Source organism: Capsella rubella, unplaced genomic scaffold (assembly GCF_000375325.1).
Source record: "Capsella rubella cultivar Monte Gargano unplaced genomic scaffold, Caprub1_0 scaffold_4, whole genome shotgun sequence".
Classification (NCBI taxonomy): Eukaryota; Viridiplantae; Streptophyta; class Magnoliopsida; order Brassicales; family Brassicaceae; genus Capsella; species Capsella rubella.
Window position 1 is genome coordinate 5,211,695 of NW_006238920.1, and position 13,055 is coordinate 5,224,749.

General features: G+C 38.8%; 1 protein-coding gene and 1 non-coding gene across 2 annotated transcripts; one reads left to right on the forward strand and one right to left on the reverse strand.

Moving 5' to 3' along the window:
- Positions 1-1,874: 1,874 nt before the first annotated feature.
- LOC111831068 lies at positions 1,875-4,272 on the reverse strand. Its single transcript, XM_023784579.1, has 5 exons — positions 3,247-4,272; positions 2,966-3,171; positions 2,536-2,893; positions 2,161-2,482; positions 1,875-2,083 (listed from the first exon to the last, which is right to left on the reverse strand). Exons 1-5 carry the CDS (start codon positions 4,270-4,272, stop codon positions 1,875-1,877), a joined length of 2,121 nt encoding a protein of 706 aa, XP_023640347.1.
- On the forward strand, positions 3,578-3,683 carry LOC111831281. Its single transcript, XR_002834536.1, has one exon. It is a non-coding gene; the product is annotated as a small nucleolar RNA R71 (small nucleolar RNA).
- Positions 4,273-13,055: the final 8,783 nt, after the last annotated feature.

The window sequence follows — 13,055 nt, forward strand, 5'->3', positions numbered from 1 at the left end:
TCTTATGAATACTCTTTGACTGCCTTGTCACCCATGGCTTCCTCTACAGAAAAAGTCTGGCCATCAATAGTAGGCGCTCGCCTCAACTTGTCCATATCAAAGTTCATAACCAAATAACCCACATGCAGTCCAATCTTTCCTTTTTGAACATATATAAGAGTACCAGTGGTAGCCAAGAAAGATCTCCCAAGGAAAATAGGATCCTTAGGTTCTTCAACATACTCAAGAACAACAAAATCAGCGGGAATCATGCATTCACCAACTCTTACCAAAACATCCTCTAAAATACCTTCGGGAATCCTTTTTGATCTATCAGCTAAGATAAGAGAGATCCTAGTCGGCTTGAAATCTGTCATCCCAAGATCACAAAGAGAGTGAGGAAATCTTTCTGTGAAGATAGAGCAGTATAGCACGAAACTTCCTGGATCAGGTAACTTCTCCGGAATCCTGCTCTGAATCATGGCACTAACCTTTTTAGAAACAAACACTTCCTTATTCTTTTCTTTGTTACTCTGTGGGGTTTGTTTCAAGAAGATAACACCCATGTCTCTAGCCAGCAAAGCTCCTTTCTCAGGGCTCACATCATTTAGGACCATCCTCTTAACACACCGTTTAAGCATAGGTGAATCCTGATCTGCATGATCTAGATTATCTCATTTATCACCTTTTCCATCATTGCCTTGCATCGAGCTTCTTCCATCTCCTGTTTAGACTTCCTAGGCTTTGGAAAAGGAACCTTAGGCTTGTAGGTCTTTTCTGTAGATGATCGTAGAGTTTCAAGAAAATTTGGTTCTGTCTGTAAGGGATGTCTATCGCCACAGGGAAGGTTTCGATCGACACTGTGATCTGGTGTCGACATGGAAGTGTCGATCGCGGTCGATATTGGTCTGTCAGGAACCGAATCCACGAGAACTGGTGTCAGTGTCGATTGATATCGTGAGATGGTGTTGGGCGACACCTACTGTGCAAGTGCGGTTTTATCATCGTCACTTGTTTCCTCCACCCAAACATCATCTCCACCCCTAATCAAAATGGCATTACACCCTTATCGTTTCTTCACAGATCGAGTAGTCTGTGCAGCAAGATTTTCTAATTTATTGGTATAAGTGCTCAGGGCTTCGATTTTGCCATTCAAGTCAGTGTACATGGCATCCATCTTCCCGTTGAAGTCCACTGTCATGTTCTGCTGACCCGCTAAAATCTGTTCTAGCATGGATTTCATCTCAGTATCTGTAGATGGAGGAGGAGGCGACGAATAAGAAGAATTTCCATAGGTTCTGACGAAACTGCTGGTGCCTTTCTGACCATACCCATTGTCGTACCGGCTACCCTGTGTGTTACCAAACTTCTAACCCAAATATCCAGCTCCACTAACGTAGTTCACACCTTCTTCTTTATCCACACCTAGTTCAAAGGCCTCAACCTCAGCAGCAAACTTAACAGAGTTCTTGGCAACAAGAAGGTTATGCACAAAATCGAGTTTTACCTTAACGTCAGCGAGTTGAATCCCATCCATGTTTTGGGCTAGCTTTTTCCTCTGAAAATCAGCAACTTTAGTGCTGTTGCTGGAAGCTAAGTTCTCAATTAGTTTGGTGGCTTGAGCTGGAGACCTTGTGTTGTAATTACCGTTGCTAGCAGCATCCAAAGCCATTTGGTACCTCCAATCCACAATGCACAATTGGCAAGTTTGGAGTGTCGTGACGAGGGGTGTCGATCGACACACTTGTGGTGTCGATCGACACTGAGCCTGCTGCTCGTGTTTCTGTACTTTTTCTGCAATTCGTCTCGGCGATCCTCATCTCTAGCACAAAAACTTCATCCTCCAGCAACTTATAAGTAGATAGAACCTCGCTCTGGTCCTTAGCAGTAATCTCTTATGAATACTCTTTGACTGCCTTGTCACCCATGGCTTCCTCTACAGAAAAAGTCTGGCCATCAATAGTAGGCACTCGCCTCAACTTGTCCATATCAAAGTTCATAACCAAATCACCCACATGCAGTCCAATCTTTCCTTTTTGAACATCTATAAGAGTACCAGTGGTAGCCAAGAAAGATCTCCCAAGGAAAATAGGATCCTTAGGTTCTTCAACATACTCAAGAACAACAAAATCATCGGGAATCATGCATTCACCAACTTTTATCAAACATCCTCTAAAATACCTTCGGGAATCCTTTTTGATCTATCAGCTAAGATAAGAGAGATCCTAGTCGGCTTGAAATCTGTCATCCCAAGATCACAAAGAGAGTGAGGAAATCTTTCTGTGAAGATAGAGCAGTCTAGCACAAAACTTCCTGGATCAGGTAACTTCTCCGGAATCCTGCTTTGAATCATGGCACTAACCTTTTCAGAAACAAACACTTCCTTATTCTTTTCTTTGTTACTCTGTGGGGTTTGTTTCAAGAAGATAACACCCATGTCTCTAGCCAGCAAAGTTCCTTTCTCAGGGCTCACATCATTTATGACCATCCTCTTAACACACCGCTTAAGCATAGGTGAATCTTGATCTGCATGATCTAGATTATCTCATTTATCACCTTCTCCATCATTGCCTTGCATCGAGATTCTTCCATCTCCTGTTTAGACTTCCTAGGCTTTGGAAAAGGAACCTTAGGCTTGTAGATCTTTTCTGTAGATGATCGTAGAGTTTCAAGAAAATTTGGTTCTGTCTGTAAGGGGTGTCTATCGCCAGAGGGAAGGTTTCGATCGACACTGTGATCTGGTGTCGACATGGAAGTGTCGATCGCGGTCGATATTGGTCTGTCAGGAACCGAATCCACGAGAACTGGTGTCAGTGTCGATCGATACCGTGAGATGGTGTTGGGCGACACCTGCTGTGCAAGTGCGGTTTTATCATCGTCACTTGTTTCCTCCACCCAAACATCATCTCCATCCCTAATCAAAATGGCATTACACCCTTATCGTTTCTTCACAGATCCAGTAGTTTGTGCAGCAAGATTTTCTAACTTATTGGTATAAGTGCTCAGGGCTTCGATTTTGCCATTCAAGTCAGTGTACATGGCATCCATCTTCCCGTTGAAGTCCACTGTCATGTTCTGCTGACCCGCTAAAATCTGTTCTAGCATGGATTTCATCACAGTATCTGTAGATGGAGGAGGAGGCGACGGGTAAGAAGAATTTCCATAGGTTCTGACGAAACTGCTGGTGCCTTTCTGACCATACCCATTGTCGTACCGGATACCCTGTGTGTTACCAAACTTCTAACCCAAATATCCAGCTCCACTAACGTAGTTCACACCTTCTTCTTTATCCACACCTAGTTCAAAGGCCTCAACCTCAGCAGCAAACTTAACAGAGTTCTTGGCAACAAGAAGGTTATGCACAGAATCGAGTTTTACCTTAACGTCAGCGAGTTGAACCCCATCCATGTTTTGGGCTAGCTTTTTCCTCTCAAAATCAGCAACTTTAGTGCTGTTGCTGGAAGCTAAGTTCTCAATTAGTTTGGTGGCTTGAGCTGGAGACCTTGTGTTGTAATTACCGTTGCTAGCAGCATCCAAAGCCATCTGGTACCTCCAATCCAATCCTCTATAGAAAATGCCCAGAAGCTGAAATTTGTCATACTCATGGTGTGGACAATTTCTCTGATATCCCTTAAAACGCACCCAAGCAGCCTTGAAAGCCTCTGAGATCCCTTGAGAAAAGGTAGAAATCTTTTTCCGCAGCTCCTCTGACCTCGCATCATCATAAAAGTTGTTCAATAACTCCACCTTTACATCCTTCCAGCTCGTAAGAGATGCAGGTTTTAACTCCTTAAGCCACGATAGTGCTTCTCCAGCTAAGGAGTGCTGGAAAAGCTTGCAGAGCAGTAAATCCAAAGACACACCTTCTGCCTTAATGCTAGATACCAAGTCTTCAAACTTGTCAATATGGTCCATTGGATGCTCATGAGTATGGCCAAGGAACGGGTGTTGTCCTACAAGAGTGTAGTACCCAGGCTTCAGCTCAAAGTTGTTCCTCTGAAATACAGGAGGACGTATAGCAGAGCGGTTAGAATAAAACAGAGCAGGCCTGTTGTATTCTCCAAGTGTACGGTTCTCATCCTCTACTTCAGCATTCAACGCCAATTGTGCATTGTCAGCTGAGACATGGTGTCGATCGACACCAGCCTGGTGTCGCTCGATACCAATGGCGACTGGTTCAAGAATTACAGTCTCGTCAGCATTCAACTTCTGCCCTTGTGCAATTCTCACATGGCCATCTCCATCTCTGAGAGTACCCTCAGCATCTTGAATGAGAATCATTGGTGGTGCCATTGCTGCATTTTTCTTAGCTTTTCGAATTCCTCTTTCTAAACCCGCTAGTTCTGAACTGTTGAGATCAACTAACTCTTTGTTCTGCTGGCTTCTGGTATTAGGCATAAACCTGAAACACCAAAAAGAAAAGAAAAAGAAAAGCGTAAGTAACAAAATAAAATTTTAAAAAAACACTTAGACTAAACTGTTAACCTTAATCTAATGGTAATCAATATTAAGTCCCCGGCAGCGGCACCAAAATTTGATCGGCTCAAATTTACCCTGAGCTACTCTCTCAATTAAGAGATCATTGTAGTACTTAGGGATCGAATCCACAGAGACTCAAAGATTACACAATAAATATTCGGTATTAAATTAAGCTAAGCAAGCAAGGTTTTAATATTAAAAACAGCAAATTAAATTAACGATTGGTTTTAAAACAATAATGAGGAAAAGCTAGGCCTAGGGATATTCTCAGGAAATTCAGAATTGCAAATAAAGAATTGTCAAGATTTATAAAGCACCGTTCTTGAACTCAAATCACAAAAATATAATCAATCAACTTTCGTTGCAAAGACTATCTATGTCTAGAACCCTAAATTCCAAATCTCTTTGCAAATTTATAAGTTTAAGACATGCATTTAATTCAAGTTTGATAAGTTCACAAAATTCCTAAACCAAATCTCTTTGCGAATAGGTATTTTGCTCATCTAGATTATATTCAGGAAATCAATAACACTTACGTGTCTACCAATTAACCTAAGATCAGATTCTAGGTTGCTTTCACTACTCTAAAACAAATTAACCACAATCTAGATGAAGAACTCTATTGATTCAATCCTAACAATGTAACAACCTAACAATTCATGAATTTATTTGAAAACCCTAAACCTAACAAGAAATCTACTCAGACATGGTGAATGAATCAAACATCATGAATAAAATAGGTATCATAAAAGAAAGTAATAGCAGAAGTAAAAGAGTTCTGAATCTTCTCTAAAGGAGGTTTTGATTCTTCTCTCCTGGCTCTCTACAAATCTCTCTCTCCAAAATAAAGCTTAAGTCTTAACAAAACCCTAAAAACTCAATATATATGTCTTAACCACGAACTGAGCTTAATTGCAAATAAGGGAAACTTCTGGGCCGAATCTACAAATCTTCTGAACTTCAATTAAGCGTGAAATTCAATTGCCGTCAGATATTGGTGTCGATCGACACTCACACCAAATATGCTCTCCCAGTACGTTCCTTCGGCACACCTTCTCCAAATGCTCCCAAATGCTTCAATCCATGCCAAATAGCTCCTAATCCCGAAAGGACTCAAAAAGACTCGAAAACACTATAAAAGCTCTATAAATAAGACTTATATCATGGCCAAAAACCCGTAAAACCATGTTATATCAATCCTCCCAAACTTTATTGCCCTTAATATAACACCATCAAGAACTTAATCCTTTATAAAACTACATACACTTTGTTTTCCTACATATTAATACGCCTCCTATCAATCTTACAATAACGATGCCTAAACCGTGATTAACCATAAAATAGCGTTTACTATATCGCGATTAGGATAACCCATTCACTAATCAAATAATCCGACATTGATACGACGTCGTCATTTGTTAAGCTGAAAAATTTGGGATTTGGGGTTCATTCACTCGTGTGTTTCTCATTTGCGACATGCTCAGTTCTCTCGGAGCATTTCGAAGTCGAATGGATTTTCTCGTTAAACAGAGAAGCTCCGATGCTTTCGTTATCGATACTCCTGAAGCTTCCTCGATTCGAGCCGAAACAAATCTCTGAATTTTACAAAATCGGTATGCCTTTGATTTCACTATCTCTGAACTTTTCTATCATCTTCCTCGCGTTCTACATCGTGATGAGGAAAAGAAGTATGAGCGCTTATTAGACAAGTATCTTTACAACAATCCAGAGGTAACACAATCTCATTCGTGATTTCAATGGTAAAGTTGGAGATGGTTAGTTTTTGGGAAAGCATCTGTTTTGTCATAGAGAAAGCATTTGTTTAAATGGGTTGATGAAGCATACTGAGAAGATATTAACGTGGTCAAAGAGACTGTTGATGATTTGAAGAAACAAGTGATGGATATGGTTAAGAAGAAGATGAATGAGAAGATTGACAAGTCAGCTTTGAAGACCATTGGTTTTGTTGTTGTAATGATCTTAATGGTCTGGTTTTGGGGAAGGATTTAGGTCTTCCTTTGTTCATGTTTTAGATTAAATCGTGTTGTTTATGTGACTGACTTGTTGGTGTCTATGTGATTTATATGCTGTAACAATTCCGATGTCAATGAAATTTAAATGGTCCGAACAAACTAAACATGCAACAAAACATGAAAAAAATAAAAACCTGCAACTAAACTTGAAAATTCTTCAAACCTGCAACTAAACTTGAAAAATATAAAAACCTGCAACTAAAAATAGCATTTGAACCTGCGAACACTCACTTAAAACCTGTAGCTAAAAAAATAAACATCTAATAGCATTTAATCCTGCATTTTATAAACTTGATAGAATTTGAATCCAAAAAAAAACAAATAGATTCATTGAAATCAGAGCATCACCGGAATCCAAAAAAACAAACTAAACCTGCAGCTACATAATTCATCCAAAAATCACAAATCAACACTTAAAAAATGCAGCTACAACTCCAATTGACTACTTCTTTGTGTGAGTGTGATTGTTTCAGGTGCTTGAGTTGCTTTTGTGAGTGTTGCAGGTGCTTGAGCTATTTGTGTGAGTGTTTCCGATCCTAGAATAGTAGATCCACCAGCCTAACAACAGAATACAAAAATAGCTCCTAAGTACAAAAACAGTCTCTTTAAGCAGACCAAACAAAATTATTACTACAATCTAAACCAAACAAAATTCCGAACCGGTACTTTTCATTTACTAATTTACTAAACCAAAAAAAATTCATTACATGATTTCTTACATGTTCCTTGACGCTGAAGCTTCTCTGCTATCACATGGCCCTATCAGTCAAACACAAACAAAAGCAAGAGCTGTGCCTTTTCCCCCATCTCCTCTCCTCTCATGGTTATATCTTTGCTCTGGCTATTTCACAAGTGCTTCCTTCACCTCCAAACCCTCCGCATCCAACACCTACCGAGCAATCAGCTTATTACTTTTGCTTCTAAATTCACAACGAAAGATAGGTTTAGTTTTTGCCACATGATTTAGCTGTTCTTGGATGGGTTTGCGTTCTAGAACCATTGGTAAATACACCATTACTTTGGTGTTAGTGTGTGAACGAGATCAGCTATAGGTGTCATCGTTGTTAGTTCTTACAATAACACTTTAGAGAACCACCAGCTCCACTGATAAATGTCCATTATTAATCACGCTTTGAACCTCTATGCATTGTCTTTTTTCAAGTATATTTTTTACAAGTTTGTCGGAGCTGGATTCTTATCCATCCACACATTTAGATAAGATCATGTTGTAAATCTCTTATTTTCATAGATTCTTACCGGGAATAAATTGTGACTCTAGGTGCGGTTAACCATGCACTATTTGAATGTCCTCCAGCGCGGCAATCCTAAGCTTTAGCCAATATACATGCGGGTCCTAATTCTTTTCGAATAGATTTTGTATATGCTAATATGGCTTATTTTTTTCGGCTAATCTCAAAGGTGGGCCCAAACGTTAATTTCCCGTGAATAATATAATATATTTGGAAGATTAGAAATGCCAAGATATTTGAGAGTATAGACGAATGTCCACTACATGTAACCAAATTAGTTGGGGATGAAGCCAGCTGGTCTTGGCTACAGGCTCAAGTTGATGGTGCAGACCAATCTTTGCCTAACCCAATAAGGTCTACTGGGGGCCAAGGAAGATCGGAGTCTTTGGACACAGCTTTTAATGGTTATCGGTGTTTTGTGGATGGGTTTTGGAAGGCAAATTATGTGTTTTCAGGTCAAGGATGGTTTTGTCAACATTCGCAGTATTATGACGACCATGGGTGCATCAAAGCTCCGACGAAGCCTCTCTGCACTCCATACGGAAGTAGAAGCGCTGTTATGGGATATGAGGTGCATGATTTGCCACAACTTTAGAGAAGTTAAGTTTCTTACTAATTGTTATAATATTAGTTATTTAATATATTTATTTTATTTATTTTGTTTATAAATAAAAGAAGCTTAAGATTAAAAGGACAACTTTGCAAACAAAATAGTTCAACTCTATTTATAGAGATAAAAATAGCAATCTCCATAATAGAGGTGGGTTGGAGCAAAATTTGCTATAAAATAGAATTTAGAGACAAAAATAAGGGTGGGTTGGAGATGCTCTTATATGCAAAAAAGTTTATCCCATTACCACTCTAAAGATGAATAGTTTGCATACTATTGTTTGCAGAAGCACTATCTAATGTGATAGTTGTCTTATGCCTTAGAAAAATCTGGCTTTTGCGGTGTACAACAACATGCTAGGATTATTCTGCAAAGCTCTGGTTTCTTTCTCAGGATGCTAGGCATCACAAACTGCATCTCAACTAAGGGGGATGTACTTGAGGGATCTTACAATGCATTGGAATTTTTTTGCATATAAGGTGTGGTACACATGTTCTGAATTTGATAGCGCAAGTCTTCAGAGAACATTCGAGATAGTGTGAACTTTGTAACAAGCGTTGAGAATGTAGGTAAAAAAAGTGGTGTTGGGTTGTCTCTTGACGTCTCTACTTGTTGGAACTCAACATATGAGATGCTTGCTAGAGCCTTGGAATTTAGTTTAGCATTTGCTATTTTGAATTTGTATTAGAGAGGTTACAATTCATTGTCTACAGAAGAAGAGTGGATCGTGGAGACAAAATTTTGTGACCTCCTGAAACCTTTGAATAACATCACAACTTATTTTTCCAGCATTACAAATAGCCTCTGTACTTAGTTTCATTTCTCAAGACATATCAAACTTCTCAACAGTCAACACAATGTTATACTATTTAAAGAGCTTTTTCTTCTGTAAACAAAGTCAAACACCTGAGAAGCAAATGATTTAAGACCTTGTGACTTGAATGTGTTTTTCAAAAGTCAATAGACAAAAACACAAAGTATACTTATAATTCAAAGGAAACAAGATATTATGACAGTAATTAGAATCACTCATAGACCGAAGCTAATCTCCCTTTGATGTTTTAATTATTCCTTATCACTTACGCACCAATCTATTGTGTAAAAGGATTCTCAATCTTACTTCATTACTACAGCTTTATAATAATATTGCTTGAATAGTTAGTTTCTTTCGAATTGCCAAAAACATTTTAGAACAGATCAATGCCTATGTGATAGCAGAGAAGCTTCAACGTCAAGGAAAGAATCATGTAATGAATTTCGCTTGGTTTAAATTGTAATAATATTGGTTTAGTTTAATTGTAAGTTTTGGTTTAGTTAAATTGATGAGACTCTCTTTTAAACGGTCATTAAGAAGAACTAAACCATACATATGGGAATGGTTAGATCCATGATGAGTCATGCTAACTTACATATATCCTTGTGGATGGATGCATTACGCACTGCAGTCTTTATCTTGAATAAAATTCCTAGCAAAGCAGTTCCAAAAAGTCCTTTTGAACTGTAAAAAGGCTGGAAACCTAGTCTGAAACACCTCCAAGCTTGGGGATGTCCAGCTGAAGCAAGAATATATAACCAATATGAAAAGAAACTGGATTTCAGAACGATTAGTGGTCACTTTATTGGTTATCCTAATAAATCCAAAGGATATAGAATTTATTGTCCAACCCATAGTAGAAGAATAGTGGAAACCAGTAATGCTAGATTCTATGAGAATGGCGAAATTAGTGGGAGTGATAAAGTTCAAGATGTGGTCATTCAGGAAATTCGGGTTCATATTCCTTTGCCCTTAGTTCTGAAAAAATGTTGGAAGTCCACCCATTGTTGAACCGTTAAACAATGAGGAAAATCCAGTGAATGATCATACACTCCATGAAGAAAACATCGCTAATAATTATAATCAAGTACAAGAAGAACCAGCATTAAGAAGATCTACTCGTCCGAGGAGAAGCAAATTTTAAAGATCCGGTTTCTTATTCACAAGCCATTAAGGATATTAATTCTGATAAGTGGGTTGATGCCATGAAGGATGAAATGAACTCTATGGCTAAAAATGGAGTTTTAGATGCTGTTTCGTTGCCTGAAGGACACAAACCAGTTGGGCGTAAGTGGATCTCTAAGACCAAACTCGACTGTAATGGCAATATTGAACTGTATAAATCTAGACTTGTAGCCAAACGGTTTAATCAAAAGGAAGGTATCGACTATAATGAGACTTTTTCTCCTATGTCAAGGAAAGACTCTCTCAGAAAAATCATGGCATTAGTAGCTCAATATGATCTCAAACTACATTAAATGGATGTGAAAACTGCGTTTCTTAATGGTGACTTAGAAGAAGAAGTCTATATGCGTCAACCTGAAGGCTTCATAATCGAAGGTCAGGAAAACATGGTCTGAAAGTTAAAGAAATCAATTTATGGACTGAAATAAGCTTCGAGGCAATGGTACATAAAATTTGATGAAACCTTTACGAAATTCGGTTTTAAAGAAAACATTGTAGATCCATGCATATACCTCAAGATCAGTGGGAGAAAGTTCATATTTTTGGTTTTTTATGTTGATGATATTTTACTGGCCAACAGTGATCTTGGTCTATTACATGAGACTAAGGGTTATCTCTCTCAAAAATTTGAAATGAAAGATATGGGTGAGGCATCCTATGTGATTGGAATTGAAATATTTTGTGATAGATCACTTGGAATTTTAGGGTTGTCTTAGAAAGCATATATTGATAAAGTTCTTAAGAGATTTGGCATGATGGCATGTTCTTCTAGTATTGTTCCTCTGCAAAAAGGTGAAAAACTTAAGCTTAAACAATGTCCGCAGAATGAATTGGAACGTCTAGAAATGCAAAAATATTCGTATGCATATTTGATGGGAAGTTTGATGTATGCACAGGTTTGCATGTAATGAAGCTTCTATTCAAAGAGCATGGTTGCAGAATTTTGTCTCTGAGTTTGGGGCTTTGAGTTTTGTTGACAAGCCTTTGACTCTTTACTGTGACAATAAAGCTGCAATCTTCTTCTCTAAGCATGATAGGATATCTAAGGGAGCCAAGCATATGGACCTTAAATACCTATCACTAAAGCAAGATGTCAAAAGAGGAAAGATTGTCATTGAACATATAGGTGCTGAACTTATGGTCGCAGACATATTTCCAAAAGGGCTACCTCCCAAGACTTTCCAAAAAGCAGGCTGAAAGTATGGATCTTGAGGATAGTTCCTAAGTATGTAGTTTGTTTTAATTGACCTATATTTGACATTTATGTTGAGCTTTTGATGATTGTTTCCATCTATTATATTCTGTTTCCAATGTGCACACACATTATTGTTGTTGGATTTATAATAACATAATGAGTCTTTATTTTAATGGTGATTTACACGATAAGGCACTTTCTGAAAAAAAAAAAAAAATATAGCAAAACACACACAATATAAGTGAAAGAACCCAGCCCGTTTTTTTTTTATATCATGCAAAACCGGATTAACCCATTAAAATCAAACCAGCTAAACCAGCTAAACCAGCTAAACCAGCTCTAATCAAATTAAACCACTAAACCAGCTAAATCGGCCCTAAATAATTTAAATCAATTAAACCAAGCAATCTCATTAAAAACAAACCAATCAACATTAACCAGCGGGAGACTTAACCAAAAATCAAATAAAACAATTCCATTAAACCAGCAAGTTCAACCCAACATTATTCCAAAACGTGATCATCCTAACATGTTTCTAAATTCCATTCTAACACCCTAACAAATCCAACAATATTCTAAAACACCAATGAGCGCCTAGATCATCCTCCTCTCCACGCCATGATTCCACAGATCACACTTTGCTTTTACCTGCATCATAGAAAAGAGATGCATAACTATTTCATCAATACTTAGTGAGACATTCATCCCCACAACAGACTAAACATACAAACTGCCTAATTCATATTCGAGCAACATATAACAATCAAAAAAGACCATAACAATAACTATACAATCTGATCAGACGAGTAGTGTCAATCGACACCCGGTACGCCTGCGGGCACCATATCGACTGGAAGTACCGCTCCAATCGCACCCGCCACTCATCCGCTACAGTCGGATCAGAACCTCTGAAGAACAAGGAAATCCCGAACCGCTGCAGCTGCTCTAACATCCACAGGTAGTACGGCTACTCGACCACCGCACCTACCCCCTCAGGCTGCACAAACCTGACACCGGGCTGCACTTCGGGCCCAACAGGCTGCACACCGGGCCCAACGGGCTGCACACTAGGCCACACGGGCTACACACCAGGCCCAACGGGCTGCACACCAGGCCCAACGAGCTGCACACCAGGCCTAACAGGCTGCACACCCCACTCCTGGTGGTCCAACTAGAGCCTGCACCGGTACCGCTCCCGGTAACCGCTCCAAAAGCTGCGTCAGCAGATCCGCAAGTCGATCATTTCCAGCCACACTAGTACCGTTCCTGGACGAATCGACTCACACGGCACTCACACTCTCACCACCCAAGGACCCCTCCTGATAAGACTGGGACTAGCTTTCAAGGAAAAAAAATGTTTTATTTACTAAGTATTTTTCCTATTTTTTTAATTATTTAAATCTCTATTAACATGCCATGTGTATATAATTTCTTATAATTAGTTTCTCAAAGCTCCTAAGTTAGCAACCCTCTCTTCCTTTTTCTTCATTTTCTTCTTTCTTTATTAATT

Bases quoted from the DNA above. Each gene is read 5' to 3' on its own strand.
- LOC111831068 (XM_023784579.1), bottom strand. From the start codon at position 4,272: ATGGCACCACCAATGATTCTCATTCAAGATGCTGAGGGTACTCTCAGA. The intron at 3,172-3,246 runs GTTAGTGGAGCT...GGGTATGGTCAG, and splicing joins AAGAAGAAGGTGTGAACTAC to AAAGGCACCAGCAGTTTCGT. The intron at 2,483-2,535 runs GTGATAAATGAG...CCTATGCTTAAG, and splicing joins GCAAGGCAATGATGGAGAAG to CGGTGTGTTAAGAGGATGGT.